The sequence below is a fragment of the Malania oleifera genome, chromosome 4 (genome assembly GCF_029873635.1).
Source record: "Malania oleifera isolate guangnan ecotype guangnan chromosome 4, ASM2987363v1, whole genome shotgun sequence".
Lineage (NCBI taxonomy): Eukaryota > Viridiplantae > Streptophyta > Magnoliopsida > Santalales > Ximeniaceae > Malania > Malania oleifera.
The window spans coordinates 30,011,031-30,027,515 of NC_080420.1; the positions used below are offsets into that span (position 1 = coordinate 30,011,031).

General features: G+C 37.4%; 1 protein-coding gene across 2 annotated transcripts in view; it reads right to left on the bottom strand.

Annotated features, from left to right (window-relative positions):
- LOC131153195 (isoprenylcysteine alpha-carbonyl methylesterase ICME-like) overlaps positions 1–9,109 on the bottom strand; it is a 50,203-nt gene extending 41,094 nt beyond the window's left edge. For both annotated transcript variants that reach the window (XR_009136185.1, XM_058105340.1), the window contains exons 1-6: positions 8,406–9,109; positions 6,348–6,424; positions 6,115–6,184; positions 5,926–6,006; positions 5,411–5,485; positions 655–756 (exon numbers count right to left, since the gene is read on the bottom strand). Coding sequence is in view for 1 of the 2 variants with exons in the window: in XM_058105340.1 (XP_057961323.1) it covers positions 655–756; positions 5,411–5,485; positions 5,926–6,006; positions 6,115–6,184; positions 6,348–6,424; positions 8,406–8,812 (812 nt within the window). In the remaining variant the exon portion in view is untranslated. The remainder of the gene's footprint in view (positions 1–654; positions 757–5,410; positions 5,486–5,925; positions 6,007–6,114; positions 6,185–6,347; positions 6,425–8,405) is intronic.
- Positions 9,110–16,485: the final 7,376 nt, after the last annotated feature.

Below are 16,485 nucleotides of genomic sequence, written 5' to 3' on the forward strand. Positions count from 1 at the left end.
GTTTTGCCAAAACTGAACCAAGCTGAACCATTTACACTCCTACCTGCCAGCCTTATACCATGTAAATGGGCTAAGGCACTCCCCTTTTTGGCCAGTCCTATTCCACACCTCTGTTGTGCTAAACATAGGTTATAGTGCTTAGCAAAGCCTAGCCACCAAAACAAACACAATCCAAGGTTATCAGCCTAGACTAGCCTACCCACCAAAAAAAGGCGCACTCGTGGACTGGGATGATAAGCAGAAGCTTCCCGTCCTTAACTCATTGAGATCAAGTTTTCTGCCCATTTTTGTCTCTCTGCACCCGTCAATTTCAACTCACATGCTCAAATAAGTTGGAAAAGGAGACTATCTGCCTGCTATCCTAATAAGCAAAAAGCCCCTCAATGTTTGAAATAAACAACAAAAAATAAAAAAATAAACTAAAAATAAAAAAAAATAAAAACTATTCTATTAAAGAAAGCTCATGATGTGAGGAGTTTGCTCATTGAGATATCTTCAAAGTTCACATTATCTTTCTATAAGATTAACAATTAAATTTTTTTCCTAAAATATAAATCAATTAGAGGATACTATATAACAATTAACCTAGAAAAACTTCTATTCCAGATTACGCAAGCAGAAAACAGTGCAAGAGAATAAAAAGAATTCCATTACCTATTAGGATCACCTCCATACTCAGCTATATTCTTGCAAACAAATGAGATTCCTTGAGAAGCATCCTTTACCATATCACTGATGGTCCCCTGAGGGAAATTTCTGCATGCAAGTGTTAACCATAACTTCAGGATAGCACATGGTCACCAATTAATGTAGAGTAAAACAGTTGTACTTGAAATGGAGCATTCAAGATTATCAACTGAAGTTTTGAAGGATGGAGAATAGTTTATCAAAAAAAAAAAAAGAACGATGGGGAATATATTAACAATGCTAAGGTACATAAATTTACATTGCCGGTGGCAATTTCATTGTCCAGTAACTGTTTACAAAACCAATAATTTGTCCAAATCAATGAACAGTACACAAATGTACATTATTAAAGGCAGCCTCTCACTCTATTTAAAATAGACATAGAATATATATGTATATGTACAAGACAAAGAAATAATATATTTTGAACTACAATCTATTGCACTCTCCCTCAAGCTGGAGTGCATATATCTTATCTTCCTAGCTTGTTACAAATATACTTAACCTGAGCACCTCCTAAAGAATTTGTGAATAAGCAAGCTGATCATCTAATTTCACATGGGCAGTCCTGATAAGTCTTTTAGAAGCTCTGCGGTAGCACATTGGCAATCAACTTCAGTATGCTTTTTCCTGTCATGGGAAGCGAACTTGAAGTAATACAAACAGTGACATAATCATTAACCAACTCTGTACATTCTAAATGTGGAAACTTAAGCTCTTGCAACATATTCTTTAACCAAATTACCTCACAATTCACAGGCAATATGAGCCCTGGCACTACAGTCGGATTCTGAAATTGCATTTATCATTTACTTCTTACTTTTCCAAGATTTCCTATAAAAAAAGATCTTGTAGTAGATTCTCTATCAGGAGATCCAACCCAATTCTGCATCTGGCCATCTGTATATCCCCAGATCAAAGAATCACCAGGACTCTAATATAACAGTCCTCAACCCGTTAAAGCTTTCAGATACCTCAAGATGCACACAACTGCATCCCAATGACTTGTCTGAAGTGAGTCTAATAACTGACTAACTAACTGTGAGCAAAGGCAATACAACAACAATAACAAGCCTTAAGTCCCAATAGGTGGGATCAGCTACATAAATCCTTTTCCACCAGTTTACACGATCAAGGGCATTTTCCTCCGCTAACTCAACAGTTATTATGTCTTTCCTCTCAACCTCATTTCAGGTTATTTTAGGTCTACCCCTATCCCTTTTACTACCAGCAACAGTAACTAACTCACTCCTCACATGAGTGCTACTTGGCCTGCATTTCAAATGCCCAAAACATCTAAGTTGCCCCTGCCTTGGTGCCATGCCTAGTTTATTGCATATATGTTCTTTCTCTAATTTATCTCTTAATGTTATACCACTCATCCACCTTAATATTTTCATTATGGAAACTTATACTTTTTATACATGTTTCTTAGTTACCCAACATCCCAAGGGAAGTTTGGCTCCTCCTAAGATCTAAGATTGCATTGATCAAATTTTGGCTTCAGACCAAGTAAGAACTTGAGAGTTCCCATTGTTTTTGCATTTCAAATTCAACTACTCATAGGCCCATATCATTCAACTCTTCTAGGCCCATTTCAACTCCACAAAGTAATTTATAACTGACATATCTTACTGTGGCAACTCAAAAGAAGTCTAAAGAGAGATCATAAATAATCTCATATCTCATTACATGTACTGAAATACATATACAAGTCAGCAAACTATGTAGTTCCACAGAGCTGTATAACAAACCAACAATTTGGGCCATGGTATTAAATAACGGCCGTTATGTAGCATAACGGCCGTTACATAACGGAAAATCATCTCTCCGATTCCGTTACAGCCCGCATTAGCGGTGAGCAGAAAATTCACGTGCGTAACGGCCGTTACAGAACCATAACGGCCCATAACAGCCGTTACACTAACGTTACGACCCGTAACGTCCGTTACAACACATTACAGCCAACAGCCCCTTATACTACTGCGTACCTTTTGTGTGTCTCTCTCCATCATCTAGCTTAGATCTCCTCATTTGAAGCCTCCAAAGAAACGAAAGCAGCTTCGAAGCTTTGATTTGTTGTCCTGTTCCCTCTTTCACTCTTCGTCTCTTTCGTACAGCTTCAATCTATGGATCTGAAGCTTCAAAATCCCCAAAATCAGCTTCAATTTTTGCCTTGAAGATGTTCTTCGCAGTTCGCAATCATCGCAGGTCAGCTGACTGGCAATTCGTCTTGAAGGTGTTTTGATTTTTCCCTCTTCATCAGTTCGTCTCCTTTGTCCAGTGTAAGAACCCAAAAATCAGCTTCCAATCTTCGATTTGTCGCTTGAAGGAGCTGTGCTCTGCAGGTCGCCTCCATTTGCAGGCTCGCAGTCGCAGCTCCAAAAATAAGTTTTGACGCCTTCGATTCCCCCAAATTTTGGGGGCTTGCAGGTTGCAACTCTCTCGCAGCTTCGGTGGGGACTCGGGACTCAGGAGTGGGCATGTTTCTTCAGTTCTTCTACTTCATTGGTTAATGTAATTGTAAATTACCAATTTATTCTAAACTAATAATTTAGTTTATTTTATAATTTCAGTTTATATTTATTATTTAATTAGTATGCAAATTTATAAATGATTATATAAGTAGAATTTATTAATTAAAATAAAAAAATTAGTATAAAATTATTAAAACATAAAATTTATAAAGATAGAGAGTTAGAGTACAGATTTAGTAAAAAATTATTAATTAATATTCTACATAATTATTTTTTTAAATACCTTGACTATTAATAATTTAATATTAGATCTAAAATTTATAATAAATCCTAATTTCTACACAATTAGTCAAGCCTCAAGTGACTCAAGTACACTACCATTTAAATAATTAAATTGTAAGATTTACAATTTCATATTTATTTTTTTAAATTGTAAATTGTAATATAAATTATTGAATTGTAATATAAATTATTGGGTCTATTGACTCATTTTAAGTAACTTTATGTCTTTAATCAATTGATTCTTCATTTTAATTACATTTCTACATCTTTTTTACCCATTAAACTAATGCAAACTTTAAAAAAAATATGCCTTTTTTTGTAAGCAGCGCACTAAAATTAATATAAAAATCATAATGCCTATTAAAAAGCATTTGTAGGTTGAATGAAGGTTGTCAAAATTCATTAAAAATCATGCATTAATGGATTTCATGCTTATTTTTCGATTTTGGCATGGTTGTGCATGCGTGAAAAAAATTCACAGCCGTTACACCCGCTTCCCATTACGTAACACCCGCGTCTCCCGCGTCCCGCGATACCCGCGACCGTTACGCGACGTTACCCGCTACCGCGATTTCGAACCATGATTTGGGCATTCTCTTAAATTCACACATTCTGCTTCAGCAGGTGCTTTTCCAGGTAGATGGCACAGGTTCCCTTCAACAAGATTAAATTTTAACAGCCTTAGACAACTGTATATAATTACTAAAATTAAAGTTGCATGTAATAATTTGTGGAGGTGACAGAATAGGTGTGTTTGGCATCATGTTATCCAAATCCACAAGAAAACTGAAATAAAATTGCAATAAATAGGAGAAAATCACACCGCTGTGGTACTGACAAGGAGACAAACACACTGGTATTGCACCAACTAGGAGAACTAACACTGCTGAAACAAATTTCACAAACTAATCAGAGCAGATGTAGAGTGTGAATGCTGGCCTAGATCTGCAATATAAATTCATGTGTAGGATCCATGACTGAATCATGGCAAGACACTACTAGGGATCCATTCACCAACTCCAGAGAACTTCACTCGGATAGAATTGTGGTGGAGAAGCATTAGATTGCACCAGACCAGATTTGGATTGAAAAACTGGTGATGAAAGCACTGTATTGACACTCCTAAGATGATCAGATCACCGAATTGCTTGAGGAGTTTGGTTGCCCAGGGCCCAGCGGAGGTGCACCAGTCTAGTGTCACCGCGACCTACAGGAAAGCTGACATCATGCTGATGCCAGCACTCCTTTTTGGGGTTGAATTTTAGTAATACCATGGCCTGTTTCATGGTACAGAGAGAGAGAGAGAGAGAAGATAGGAGGAAACAGAGAGCCAATTGTCGCAAGTAAGCAAAGAAGGATGCTGAGACAAATGTTTAGCCAAACAATCAGAGATGGAAAAATGATATGAAAACATCTACGAGAAGCAAATTGTAGCACAAGACATAAACCGGATGAGGGAAAAAAGTCATCTAAGATGACTCATTTATGTTCAGTGAAGACATGAAAACACCAGTCAGGACAAAAAATTCGTTCAGGCTAAATGTGCCACATGGACAAGAATGCCAAAAGAGAGTGAATATGAATAAGAAAAAGACAAGTGGACCAATGTAATAATGGAAAACATAGTCCCAACAGAGTTGACGTAAGCTGACTCCAAGTGGATAAAAAAATAGAAATCATTGCTAAATTGAGTTTCCCTGCAATTTTAGTGGGCCATGAAAAAACATTGCAGCTACCATTCATTACAGTTTAAGATTTTGGTTATGATCGTAGCAGCCCTTGCAAAACAATTGTGAAACAGGATAAACAAACAATGTTAAAAAAATTCATCATATTGATATTGCGTGAATGTCGTACAAGAACCAGAATCCAAATTCCAGAAACATCCATCAGAAAACGTTATCTGAAAACAGAATATCTTGCATTAGAGAGGACATGTTATTGCTTTAAATTAGGGGTAGCACCTGTAATCTATGCATGCTACTATGATGTCGCTTTCTGATAACTGTTGCCCTAATAGAGAACCCCATGCTTTATAACTGCATCAATAAAAGGCCATTTGAAATTTGTGAAAGGATTTTAGCAGGTTCGACTGGTACAAGACAATTATTAGATAACAATGATAATGAAATCAGTTAATGCTCTAAACCATGCAAAAAGAAATTAGAAATCATACAAGGGCAAACATGGGCCTTGTGGAAAAAACTGCACTTATCATATGTTTCCAGGTCTATCCTCTACATGCCTACAATTCTTTTGTCCTTGTCTACCCATGTAAAATTCTCTTTATTTTGAAAATTTCGAATGCTATTAGCTCACATCTTTTTCAGTGGTATCACAAAACTAAACAGATTTCACTAACCATTTCTAAAGTCTAAACGTATAACATTTAAAACTGAGGTACACTTCTTCCTCAAAAGATCACATGTTTCCATTGAATGTTATAAATATCTTATGAAGAAAAAGCTTTCTTACTTACCCAATAATCCAGGCTCCACCAGTTACAAATGCAACAACTGGCTTTGGCCCATCATTATTTTTAGGTAAATACAGATCAAGCCTGCAAAATAACAATTTTATCAGTCATTCATGCCACAGAATGAATGGAATTAAATGCAAATCCATTCCATCTCAATGCACAACTAAAAACTCAAGTCCACAACCATACCTATTTCTTGGTTGATCACCATAAACTATGCCTCTTCGGACCTGACTTGAGAAGTAATAGTAATATCCAACTGCAAAAGAATTAGCTAACTAGTTATGCATGAACACATTGAGCAGTAAGCTTTGAAATCTACAAATAGGACCACTATAACGCTTACTTAAAACCTAGTGATAAAGATTTAAAAGAAAAAATTAACAAGAAAAAATTTGTAGAAGAGAACAGTTAATGCAAACCTTGAAGAAAACCCGGCATAAGTAGTAGTGCATAACAACCAAGGGCAAGAAATCTCATGATCCATCTGTAGCCTACCCTGAATTAAAATAAACGACCAGAAAGCATTTGATGCTTGACTTAGGTTTTAAGAAAGTATACCACTATTTTAGCCAAAAGTTTTGAGAAAGCATCTACTGGAATAACTATAGAATATGTAATCTAAATCCTGAATTGATGAAAAAATAAAGACAATACTAGAAAAATAATAGTTCTATAAAATATCTTCTTTTTTTTTCTTGTGCGTGAGAGAGCTGGAAGGATTGTTAACTGGTTAGTTTTTTTCTGCATGTTACAATATAAAGGTGTTCAATCTCTCCTAACATTTTAAAAAATTTGAGGCACATAACAACAATGCATCCTGGCATCCAAAAGTAACACTCAAGATGCGAAGAGAATACAAGACCATATGTTCATGTCACGAGAAAATGATGCCATTATGAATTGATCTGGCTTACAGGTGCTTAAGGAGAATATGAATGCCAAAAAACATATGAGCACAGTACCAGGATAATAAAATGTCATACATCTAGAAATAGGAGGAGGTTTGAAGGAAAGATTATTGCACCCGAGGAGCTAACTATGATAATTCAGAAGCACATATATAGAGTGTTATTTGACAAATATGGCCTACACTCCATTGACTTAAGGTTAATTTCTTTTGCTTAGTGGTTGTGGGTCTTTTGGATAATTAGTTTTGTCTTGTAATCCTATGTTTGGATGGCCTCTGGCCCCTGAGTATGCCCAGTTATATGTAGATTGGAATGTGGATTGTTTGCTTGGCAAATTGATGGGGCTTGTTCCCCCCTAGCCTGGGTATGCACAGTGTATATATGTAGAAATTCATTTTGATCAATATATTTTACCCTTCGATAAAAAAAAAATGTCATACATCTTTCCTAAAAAATAAAACCCTAAACTAGTTTATTACCTAAGTAATTGATATCATAAAAATGCTGTGAAAATAGAAAAAATCCTGGAAAGTGATAAAATTATAATATTGCCCAAAAAATTTTAAAAATTCTGAACCTAATCAACATGTGCCACAGACCTTTAAGCTCACACCAAATCATTCTTCTCCAATTGGTATAAATTCAACCTTGAATTTTAAAATGTAGATCATCGGTTATGGGCGCCCGGGGGGGGGGCGGGGGGGTGGAGATATTTGGGTGGGTGACATTTCATTGGAGTTGTTGGTTCCACATGTTTTTAGACTATCTTCCATTCATAATTTGTTGAATAGTTCTTACAACCTTTTATTCTTTAGAGGGGGGGCCTCTTTCATGGGATTCTCATTTCTTCAAGAATGTTGTCAATCAAAGAGGGGTTGATGAGCTTACTATTTTGTCGATAGATTTGGACTGCTTTGTTCCTCCAAATGATGAATGATTTGAGGAGTTGGATTGGGGACTCTTCCCGTTCTTTTACTAACAGAACTTTTCCTCATTTAGTGGTAAATCTATAGTTCTTATTCATTCACTATGAATAATGTTATTTGGAAGCTGAAGACTCCTTTTAAGATCAGGGCTTACATGTGGACTTTAACCCTCAACCGGATAAATATATGACTTCTTGCAGGTAAGGACGCCTTACGAGGGTTATCTGAATATATGCATTATGTGTTCAGAGACTACTGACACTAGGGAGCATCTTTTTCTCCATTGTAAATTTTAGAATTTTATGCGGATAATCACCAACACAACTAATCAAAGGTGGTCAATCATCCGATTGATCATTGCCTTCTCCTTTCAATTTTAGTATCAACATATCCTCTGTTACAATCAAATGGAATCGTTAATTCCTTTTTTGGTTCTTCTTCTTGTTTAGCTGATGCACGCATTGAAGCAAGTCACAAATATAGGCTGAAAATCAATTGCAAGTATAGAACACAATTCAAACAAAAGAAGTTTTCATGGATGTTCAAAAAAAACATATAAGCATAACAAAACAAAGCAATTTGAATTACTTATTAAAAAAAAGAAAAATGATAGGAGCAACAAGAATAATAAGAAAAAGTCTACCCAAGATACCGCAACAGCTTGAAGCTAAGTCGAGTCAGCAAAAAGGTCTCAGAAGCAGCGTGCCGAACATCGCGCTGGAACGACTGGCGACGGCCACCGGAGGCAGAAGGAAGCGATGTTTCACTGGCAACCCTACGGCGGCGTTGCTGATTGTTGTTGCCAACGGCGGCCGTGGTGCTGCCGTCGCTGGAGTAGCTCGAACTCCGGGAGAGAAAGGGTTTAATGTCCATGCTCATATCATCTTCCAAAGATGACGAAAGGAGAAGACGGGGGATTTGATCGTTCTGTCCTTGCAGTAACATTGTGCCCGCAGAGGCAGAAATGGCCGTTATAGTCGGAGATGGTGGTAGCAGTGATGATGAAGACGACGATGATGCCAGAGACACAGGAAGGATCTGGGGTTCCATTTATAGAGAGGAAGAAAAGAGAGAGATGTGGCGTGCTGCTCTGGCAACAGATTCTGTGTCGAGTTGAGTGCAAGAATGGGTGAAAATGGTAAACAGGGGAGAACTTGGAAATGGGCAATTGAGGAATCGGGATTTTTCAGAATATAAAATTTTCGATTTGCATAGAGGGAGAGAAATTGGAAATGAATGGGATGGGGAAGATGGTGATACTTCATACGCTCGGAGTTTTGATTTCCAGAGGAGGGAGAGAGATGAAGATGGCAGATCGCGGTTTCATTTTTTTAATTCTTATTTTATAAGTTATATTTTATATTTTATTTTATTCTTTTTATTCTTCTGTTGATTACTATTGGGTAGGCTCCGCGGATACCGGTTTTGCTTCCTGTCTGTTTTTCTTATGGCCCTTTCCTTTTTCTTTTCTTTTTTTGTTTTTCCATCCTTGAAATTTTTTTTATTTTTTATTAAATTAGTAAGTATATTTAGTAACAACAAGATTCCCAAAGTTAATCTGATTTTTTAAATATCCAAATATCACCATAATTATCCATAATTACTTTATTAAAAATGTCTCTTAACCTATTTATTTTTTTTACAACTATAGTTAGAAATGTTATATTACACAAACTCGTGTTGTCATAGTCCACGTAGCAAGGCCACTCATGACAAAACAATATGGGTTCCACACTATTATTTTATCTATATAGAGCATTTCACATAGGCCTAGGATGGCACGGACCCATATCATTAAACATTTTCTTTTATATCTATTCATAATTAAGATATATTCAAGTCAAACCCAACTGAAACACTGAAATACTCAAACGAGGATCAACTCAAAATTTAACTTGAATTAGATTAATCAAAAAATTGTTTAATTAGAACTTGACTCACCTATAAGCTTGTGAAACTTGAGGTTCACTTGATTTAACTCGATTTGACGAAAAATTAATATTAAAATAGTATAAAATGTACAAATTATAAATATTTTTAAATATATGTATAAATTACATTTTATATAAATTGTATAATATGAAAATAATAAAATTATAAAATTTTAATTGCACTCATTAATAATATTAAAAAAACTCAAACTCAACTCATTAAGTTATTCAAGTAGTTTAAACTTGACTTATACCCAATTAAGTAAAATCAAGTCGAATCAAGATACAGAGCAAATCGAGTTTGAGTAGTTAACTAGTAGGCTTGACATACTTACTGTAACAACCCATAATTTCTATCCATTTTTTTTTTTTATCTATCACGCTATAAAACATCATCTCTAATACCCTGTAATAAAACATTTATCACCTTTCACGGCCCAGATTAGGCGCTGTGGTAACCTGTGCAATCCCTTAATTCTACCTATGCAGCGGAAAACATATATCCAAAATATAACCCAAAAAATACGCAGTACCAGAGTTCTACGAACCACCTATATATGCATACATACATATACATCATTTCCCAAAAATTCCAAAATATTGTGGGCTCTACTATCCAGCCCAAGACTCACCCCAAAGCTATGTCTACTCAACTGCCCCCTCTACCTCTAAACCGGCCCTACACGCCTCTTTGGATTACCTAAAATATTTATAACATTGGGGTGAGACACCCCTCAGTAAGGAGAAACATGCTATTACCAGTGTGTGGCATATGAGTTTGTACATAAAACATAATTTTTAATTAAAATTATAAATAGAATATTATGTAAAAAAGGTATCTATACAATAATTCACATCTATGTCATTTAAAATACATTATTTTCTAAGTTATCTATTCAATCATAATTCTATCTATATTAAATAATTCCTGTTTTCTATGCAGGCTATAAATACATACATAACTCTGAAAACTTCCCTAGATGACTATATTTCATGATTTAACCCCTCATGACAGGGTTGTGCGGCCCGCAGGTGGGACCTATCACTAGCTAGCCATCTAGGATAAGTCAACTGAACTCCAAAAGTCAGATCGGCCTCCACAACCCTAACTAATGGGGAGTATGTCCACAACATAGGCACGATCAACTACTGAAATCCATATACTATCTGAGTTATGTGGTTGCACTCTGAACTGAAAATAGTTATGGTACCGTGCTCTAAAACTGAACTGGTCCATCAGGGTCTCATACTATATATATATATATAAAACTAATAATTCTATATTATTGTTTTACCATGATTCTGATATAACTGAAATAATCATAACATGAAATAACTGAACTGAATATGTTGTATAATCTGAATAACTCTATATCTGAATACTGAATATCTGAATATTTAAATGTTGAATATCTGAAATGTTATGGTTCTGAAATCAGTAAATCATGGTATACTGAAAATGTCTGAATATATTCCATAAATTATGATTCCGCAAAATCTAAAAATATCCTTCTATCTGTAAATATTTATACATGTATAAATGTCGTACATCATGATATTTTGAAATACATATAAATTCTGTATAACAATATTTTCTGCTAAGATACTATAAATCATGATCTGGAAACTATATAAATACTGTACTAATTTGATACTAACCCACGCCACACAACTAAATAAAAGCTCATGTATTAAAATGTGTTTAAATCTATATTCTGACATAATCAAATCATACCTTGTTCCCATATTCAAATATTATAATTGATACTAATAGAAAATTCTTGAATTTGTTAGCATAGCATATTTCCCTTACCTAACTAGCTAAGAGGCTCGCTCAACTTATCCTCGTGCTTACGGCGTATTATTCCCTAAATCCTGAAATAATACATATTTCCAATAAATCAACTATATTTCCCCAAACCTACATACTCGTAATTTACCAGACTATAATTTACCTAGGCTCCTGGGAATATTTTCTGAGGTCCTCAACCCATGCCTATAGGGTCCCAAAAACACCCTAACCTGAAAACATTACACCCTAATTTTATTCTACAAAATACCAGTATGTTCTTATAGAATACAAAATCTCAACTTAGATAAGTCTGCTAATACTGAAAATACCCAAATAATTTACTTACCTTGAATTTGGAATGGTGCCCAAGTAGGCCTAACCAACGATATACTCCAGCTGATATGAAGAGAATCTTCCCAGGAGTAGCATGGCTGCTTCCGATTGTCGAATCGGTGAAGAACGGAGCAAAAATTGAAAAGAGAAAAGTAGGAGGACGAGTTCTAGAGAGAGAAGGAGCTCTGCATGTGATTCTCTCGCAGGAAAAATGATTTTTGGCCTTATATAGAATGCTTGTCTACGTGGTCTCATCACCTCATCAACGAGTCCATGAAGGAGGTTCGTTGACGAGCACTTAACCCTCATCGACGAGTTTTAGACCCTGAAACAGGCCTCTCAGTAAGTTCTCGTCGACGAGACATGCGTCCACATCGACGAGCACAAGAAGCCGATTTGTCGACGAACGCGGCGTGTTCGTCAACAAGACCCCACTGAGTTCCCTTTTTGAAATTCCCCTTCCTTTCCTTTTCGTTATTATTTAATTGCTATAAATTCCCCAAGTCTCTACACTCTTCCCTCCTTATAAAATTTCGTCCACGAAATTTGCTATTTGTATTGAACATCATCCTTAAAGAAAAATGGGCTACTTATTTTATTAATTACCCTCACTTATGGCGAAGAAATACCATGGTTACATTTAAGATTCTGGGAGATTACAAATACATAAGACAAAATTCTCCCAAAACTAAAATACTACCTATCATCACAAAATTTATGACATACACTAACTAACCTGCATAAAAGAAATCCTACATGCTTACCTAAGTCTTTTCCTAATTATTGCTAGTCCCCACCAAAGAGGTGCAAGTATTTTTGTCTTATTTCTTCTTCAAGCTCCCAAGAAACTTCTTCCACCGCGTGATTCTTCCACAAGTCTTTTACTAATGGTATTTTCTTAATGCGTAATTCCTGTTCCTTTCTGTCTAGGATTTGTACTGGAGTTTCCTCATAAGCTAAGGTATCACTGAGTTCTAACTCTGCATATCTGATGACATGTGAGGGATCTGAGACGTGTTTTCATTACATAAAAACATGAAATACGTCATGTATTCTCAACAAAACTGATGGTAAAGCTAGCCGATAGGCAACTAACCCAACCTTCTTAAGTATTTTAAATGGGTCAATAAACCTAGGGCTCAACTTACCCTTCCTCCCAAACCTCATGACTCCCTTCAGTGGTGTTATTTTCAAAAACACATGGTTACCCACTTTAAATTCTAATTCCTAGTGGCGAATATCTACGTAGCTTTTCTGTTGACTCTAAGTTGCATTAAGTCTATCTCAAATAAGCTAAACTTTATCGTACGTCTACTGCACTATTTTTGGCTCCAAAACTCGCCTCTCACCTAACTCATCTCAATATAAAGGAGAACGACACCTTCTACCATAAAGCGCCTCGTAATGTGTCATGTCAATGCTGGCATGATAGTTGTTATTGTATGCAAACTCAACCAATGGCGTAAACTGGGTTCAACTACCTCCAAAATCCAGCACGCGTACTCAAAGCATATCCTCTAATATCTAAATTTTCCTCTTAGTCTGCCCATCTGTTTAAAGATGAAACGTCATGCTGAATGATAACTGAGACCTCAGAGTCTCCTACAAGCTCTTCCAAAATCGTGATGTGAAACGTGGGTCTCGGTCTGATACTATAGACATTGGCACACCATGTGATCACACAATCTCCTGAATATATATCTTTTTGCCAGTCTGTCCATGGAATAGTTGACTTTAACAGGGATAAAGTGAGTGGTCTTCGTCAATTGATCTACAACCACCCAAATAGCATTCTGTCCCTGGCACGCCGGCAATAAACCTATCACAAAATTCATAGAGATGTGGTCCCACTTCCATTTTGGGATGAAAAGTGGCTACAACTATCCTTTTGGCCTTTAGTGCTCAGCCTTAACTTGTGGGCACATCAAGCACTGCTACACAAATTCGTCAATCTCCCTCTTCATGCCACTCCACCAGAAATACTCTCGTAGATCCCTATACATTTTAGTACTACCTGGATGACCTGTGTATAAGGATCTGTGAGCCTCCTCTAGAATCGTCCTTCTAATATCCGTATCTGCAGGCACGCACAACCTGGAACAGAACCCCAGAGCCCCATCATCAGGAATGCTGAACTCCTCTCCCTATCTGTCCTGTACCGTAGCTATCAACTCTGCTAATTCTGCATCATCCCCCTAAGCGGCTTTAATCCTTTCTTGTAGGGTAAGCTGCACCATTAGGTTGGCAATAAATTCCTGGTTATCACTCTCTACTAACTCCACGCTGAGTCTCTCTAAATCCATCAAGATTGGGTGCTGAACTACTGCTACTAACTGTACTACACTCTCTGATTTAGGGCTCAATGTATCAACCACCACATTTGCTTTACCTAGGTGGTAGTTGATGGTGCAATCATAAACCTTGATGAGCTCTAACCATCTCCTTTGTTGCATATTCAACTCTTTTTGTGTAAAAAAGTACTTTAAACTTTTATGGTTAGAAAATATTTCACATCCCTCACCGTACAGATAATGCCTCCAAATCTTCAATGCATAAACTATTGCAGCCAATTCTAAATCATGAGTGAGATAATTCTTTTCATATTCTTTCAATTGTCGGGACACATAAGCTACTACTTTGCCTTGTTGCATCAATATACAACCGAGCCCTTTCAAGGATGCATCATTGTAAATCACACAACCCTCACCCCCTGACTGGATGATCAAAACTAGTGCAGTGACGAGCCTCTGTTTTAACCTTCACCTGGTGATAGCCTGACCTGAGGTCAATCTTAGAATAGACCCGTGCACCTTGAAGCTGATAAAAGAAGTCATCTATACGGGGTAGAGGATATCTTTTCTTAATGGTTACCTTGTTTATCTCCCTATAATCTATGCACATCCTCACAAACCTGTCTTTCTTCTTTACGAAGTACCGGTGCTCCCTAGGGCTATGCGCTTGGTCTGATAAGCCCTTTATTCAAAAAATCCTACAACTAGTCCTTTAATTCTCTCAATTCTGCTGGAGCCATTCAGTAAGAAGCCCTAGAAATTGGTGTCGTTCCTAGAAGTAAATCTATAGAAAAATCTACCTCGCGATCGGGAGGCAACCCAAGTAGCTCTTCTAGAAAAACATCTAGAAATTCCTCTACCACTGGTGTACTGCTAAGCTTCGATTCATTTTCTGACACCTCATTTACAAAGGTCATAAACCCCTGACATCCATCCAGGAGCAGTCTTTTCACATGAATGGCTTACACCAACTGAGGCGGGGAACACACCTGCGATCCCACAAATTTAAATTCTTGCTTGCCTGGTGATCTGAATATCACCTCTTTTAGACAATAGTCAATATTAGCATAATTAGCTGCCAACCAATCCATACCCAGTATTACATCGAATCCATACATATCTAACACAATCAGATCAGCTGGTAAAACCCTCCCCTGAATTTCTATTGGATAACCCCTGACCACCCTACAACACTTCATCACTAACCATGACAGTGTAGCTGCTGACAATTCTACATATAATAATTGGGTCTTATTTCCAGACAAATTAACATAGGGTGCAGACACAAAAGAATGGGTGGCATCTGAATCAAATAAGACAATAACTTGATATGATAAAACAGTAAAGGTACCTGTCACGATGTCACCTACAGTCTCAGCGTCTCCCGACGTTAAAGCATAAACCCTCGTCAGGGCTACATTCCTCTACTGGCCTCCACGGGGTGCCTGATAACCTCCTTAGTAGGATCTGGGAGCTGGGACCTGGATCAGCAGTCCTAAGCATGCTCGTGCCATGTGACCGGGTCTCCCACAATGATAGTGGACGTCTCTCTCTGCCCGGCACTCTCCCAAATGCTTCCTCCCACACGTCTAACACACAAGGTAGGTCTACACACACTGATTCTCCCGAGGTCCTATCATTTGCCTTTGACCTCCACTCTAACGATCTCCTCTCCATGGGCCCCGGCTGGAACCTGCCTAGAAACCCTGAGGTGGGGGCCTTTTTCTTTGACTCTAAGTTACGGTACCTTTCTACATGTCACTCTCGATAATCGCATCTTTGTCCACAACCTCCATGAATATATGAGCCCGAAAGCCAATAACCTGCTCAAACAAATTCTACCTCAGGCCTTCTTCAAACTTTCTCGCCTTCTTCTCCTCGTTCGGTGCCAAATATGGGGTAAATCAGGACAACACAATAAATCGAGCTGCGTACTGTGATACTGTCATCTGCCCCTGAGTTAAGCGCATGAACTCTGTTGCCTTTGCTCTCAAAACGATGGTAGGGAAATATCGCTCGAAGAATAGTTCCTTGAATCTTCTCCACGTCACTAGCATAGGATCCGGTCTCTGCTCCTCAATCAACCTTGCTGATCTCCACCAGCAAGGTTAAATGTCGCAAATACTACCTTCTATTCGTCTGTACATGGAAGCATTGCTTAAATATCCTTAATGTCTTGGACCCCGTTTTCAGCTGCTAAAGGGTCTGCTCCTTCGGAAAATGACAGAGGTCTCATCTGTGTAAACTTCTCAATTGTGCAGCTACGCTCCCCCGAACTCCTGGTCATCTCAACCATCACCTCCTGGGTGACGCTGCGCAATACTGCATCAGTATCTCTACCTCCCATACTAGAAGGTCCAACTCCATCACTCCCAG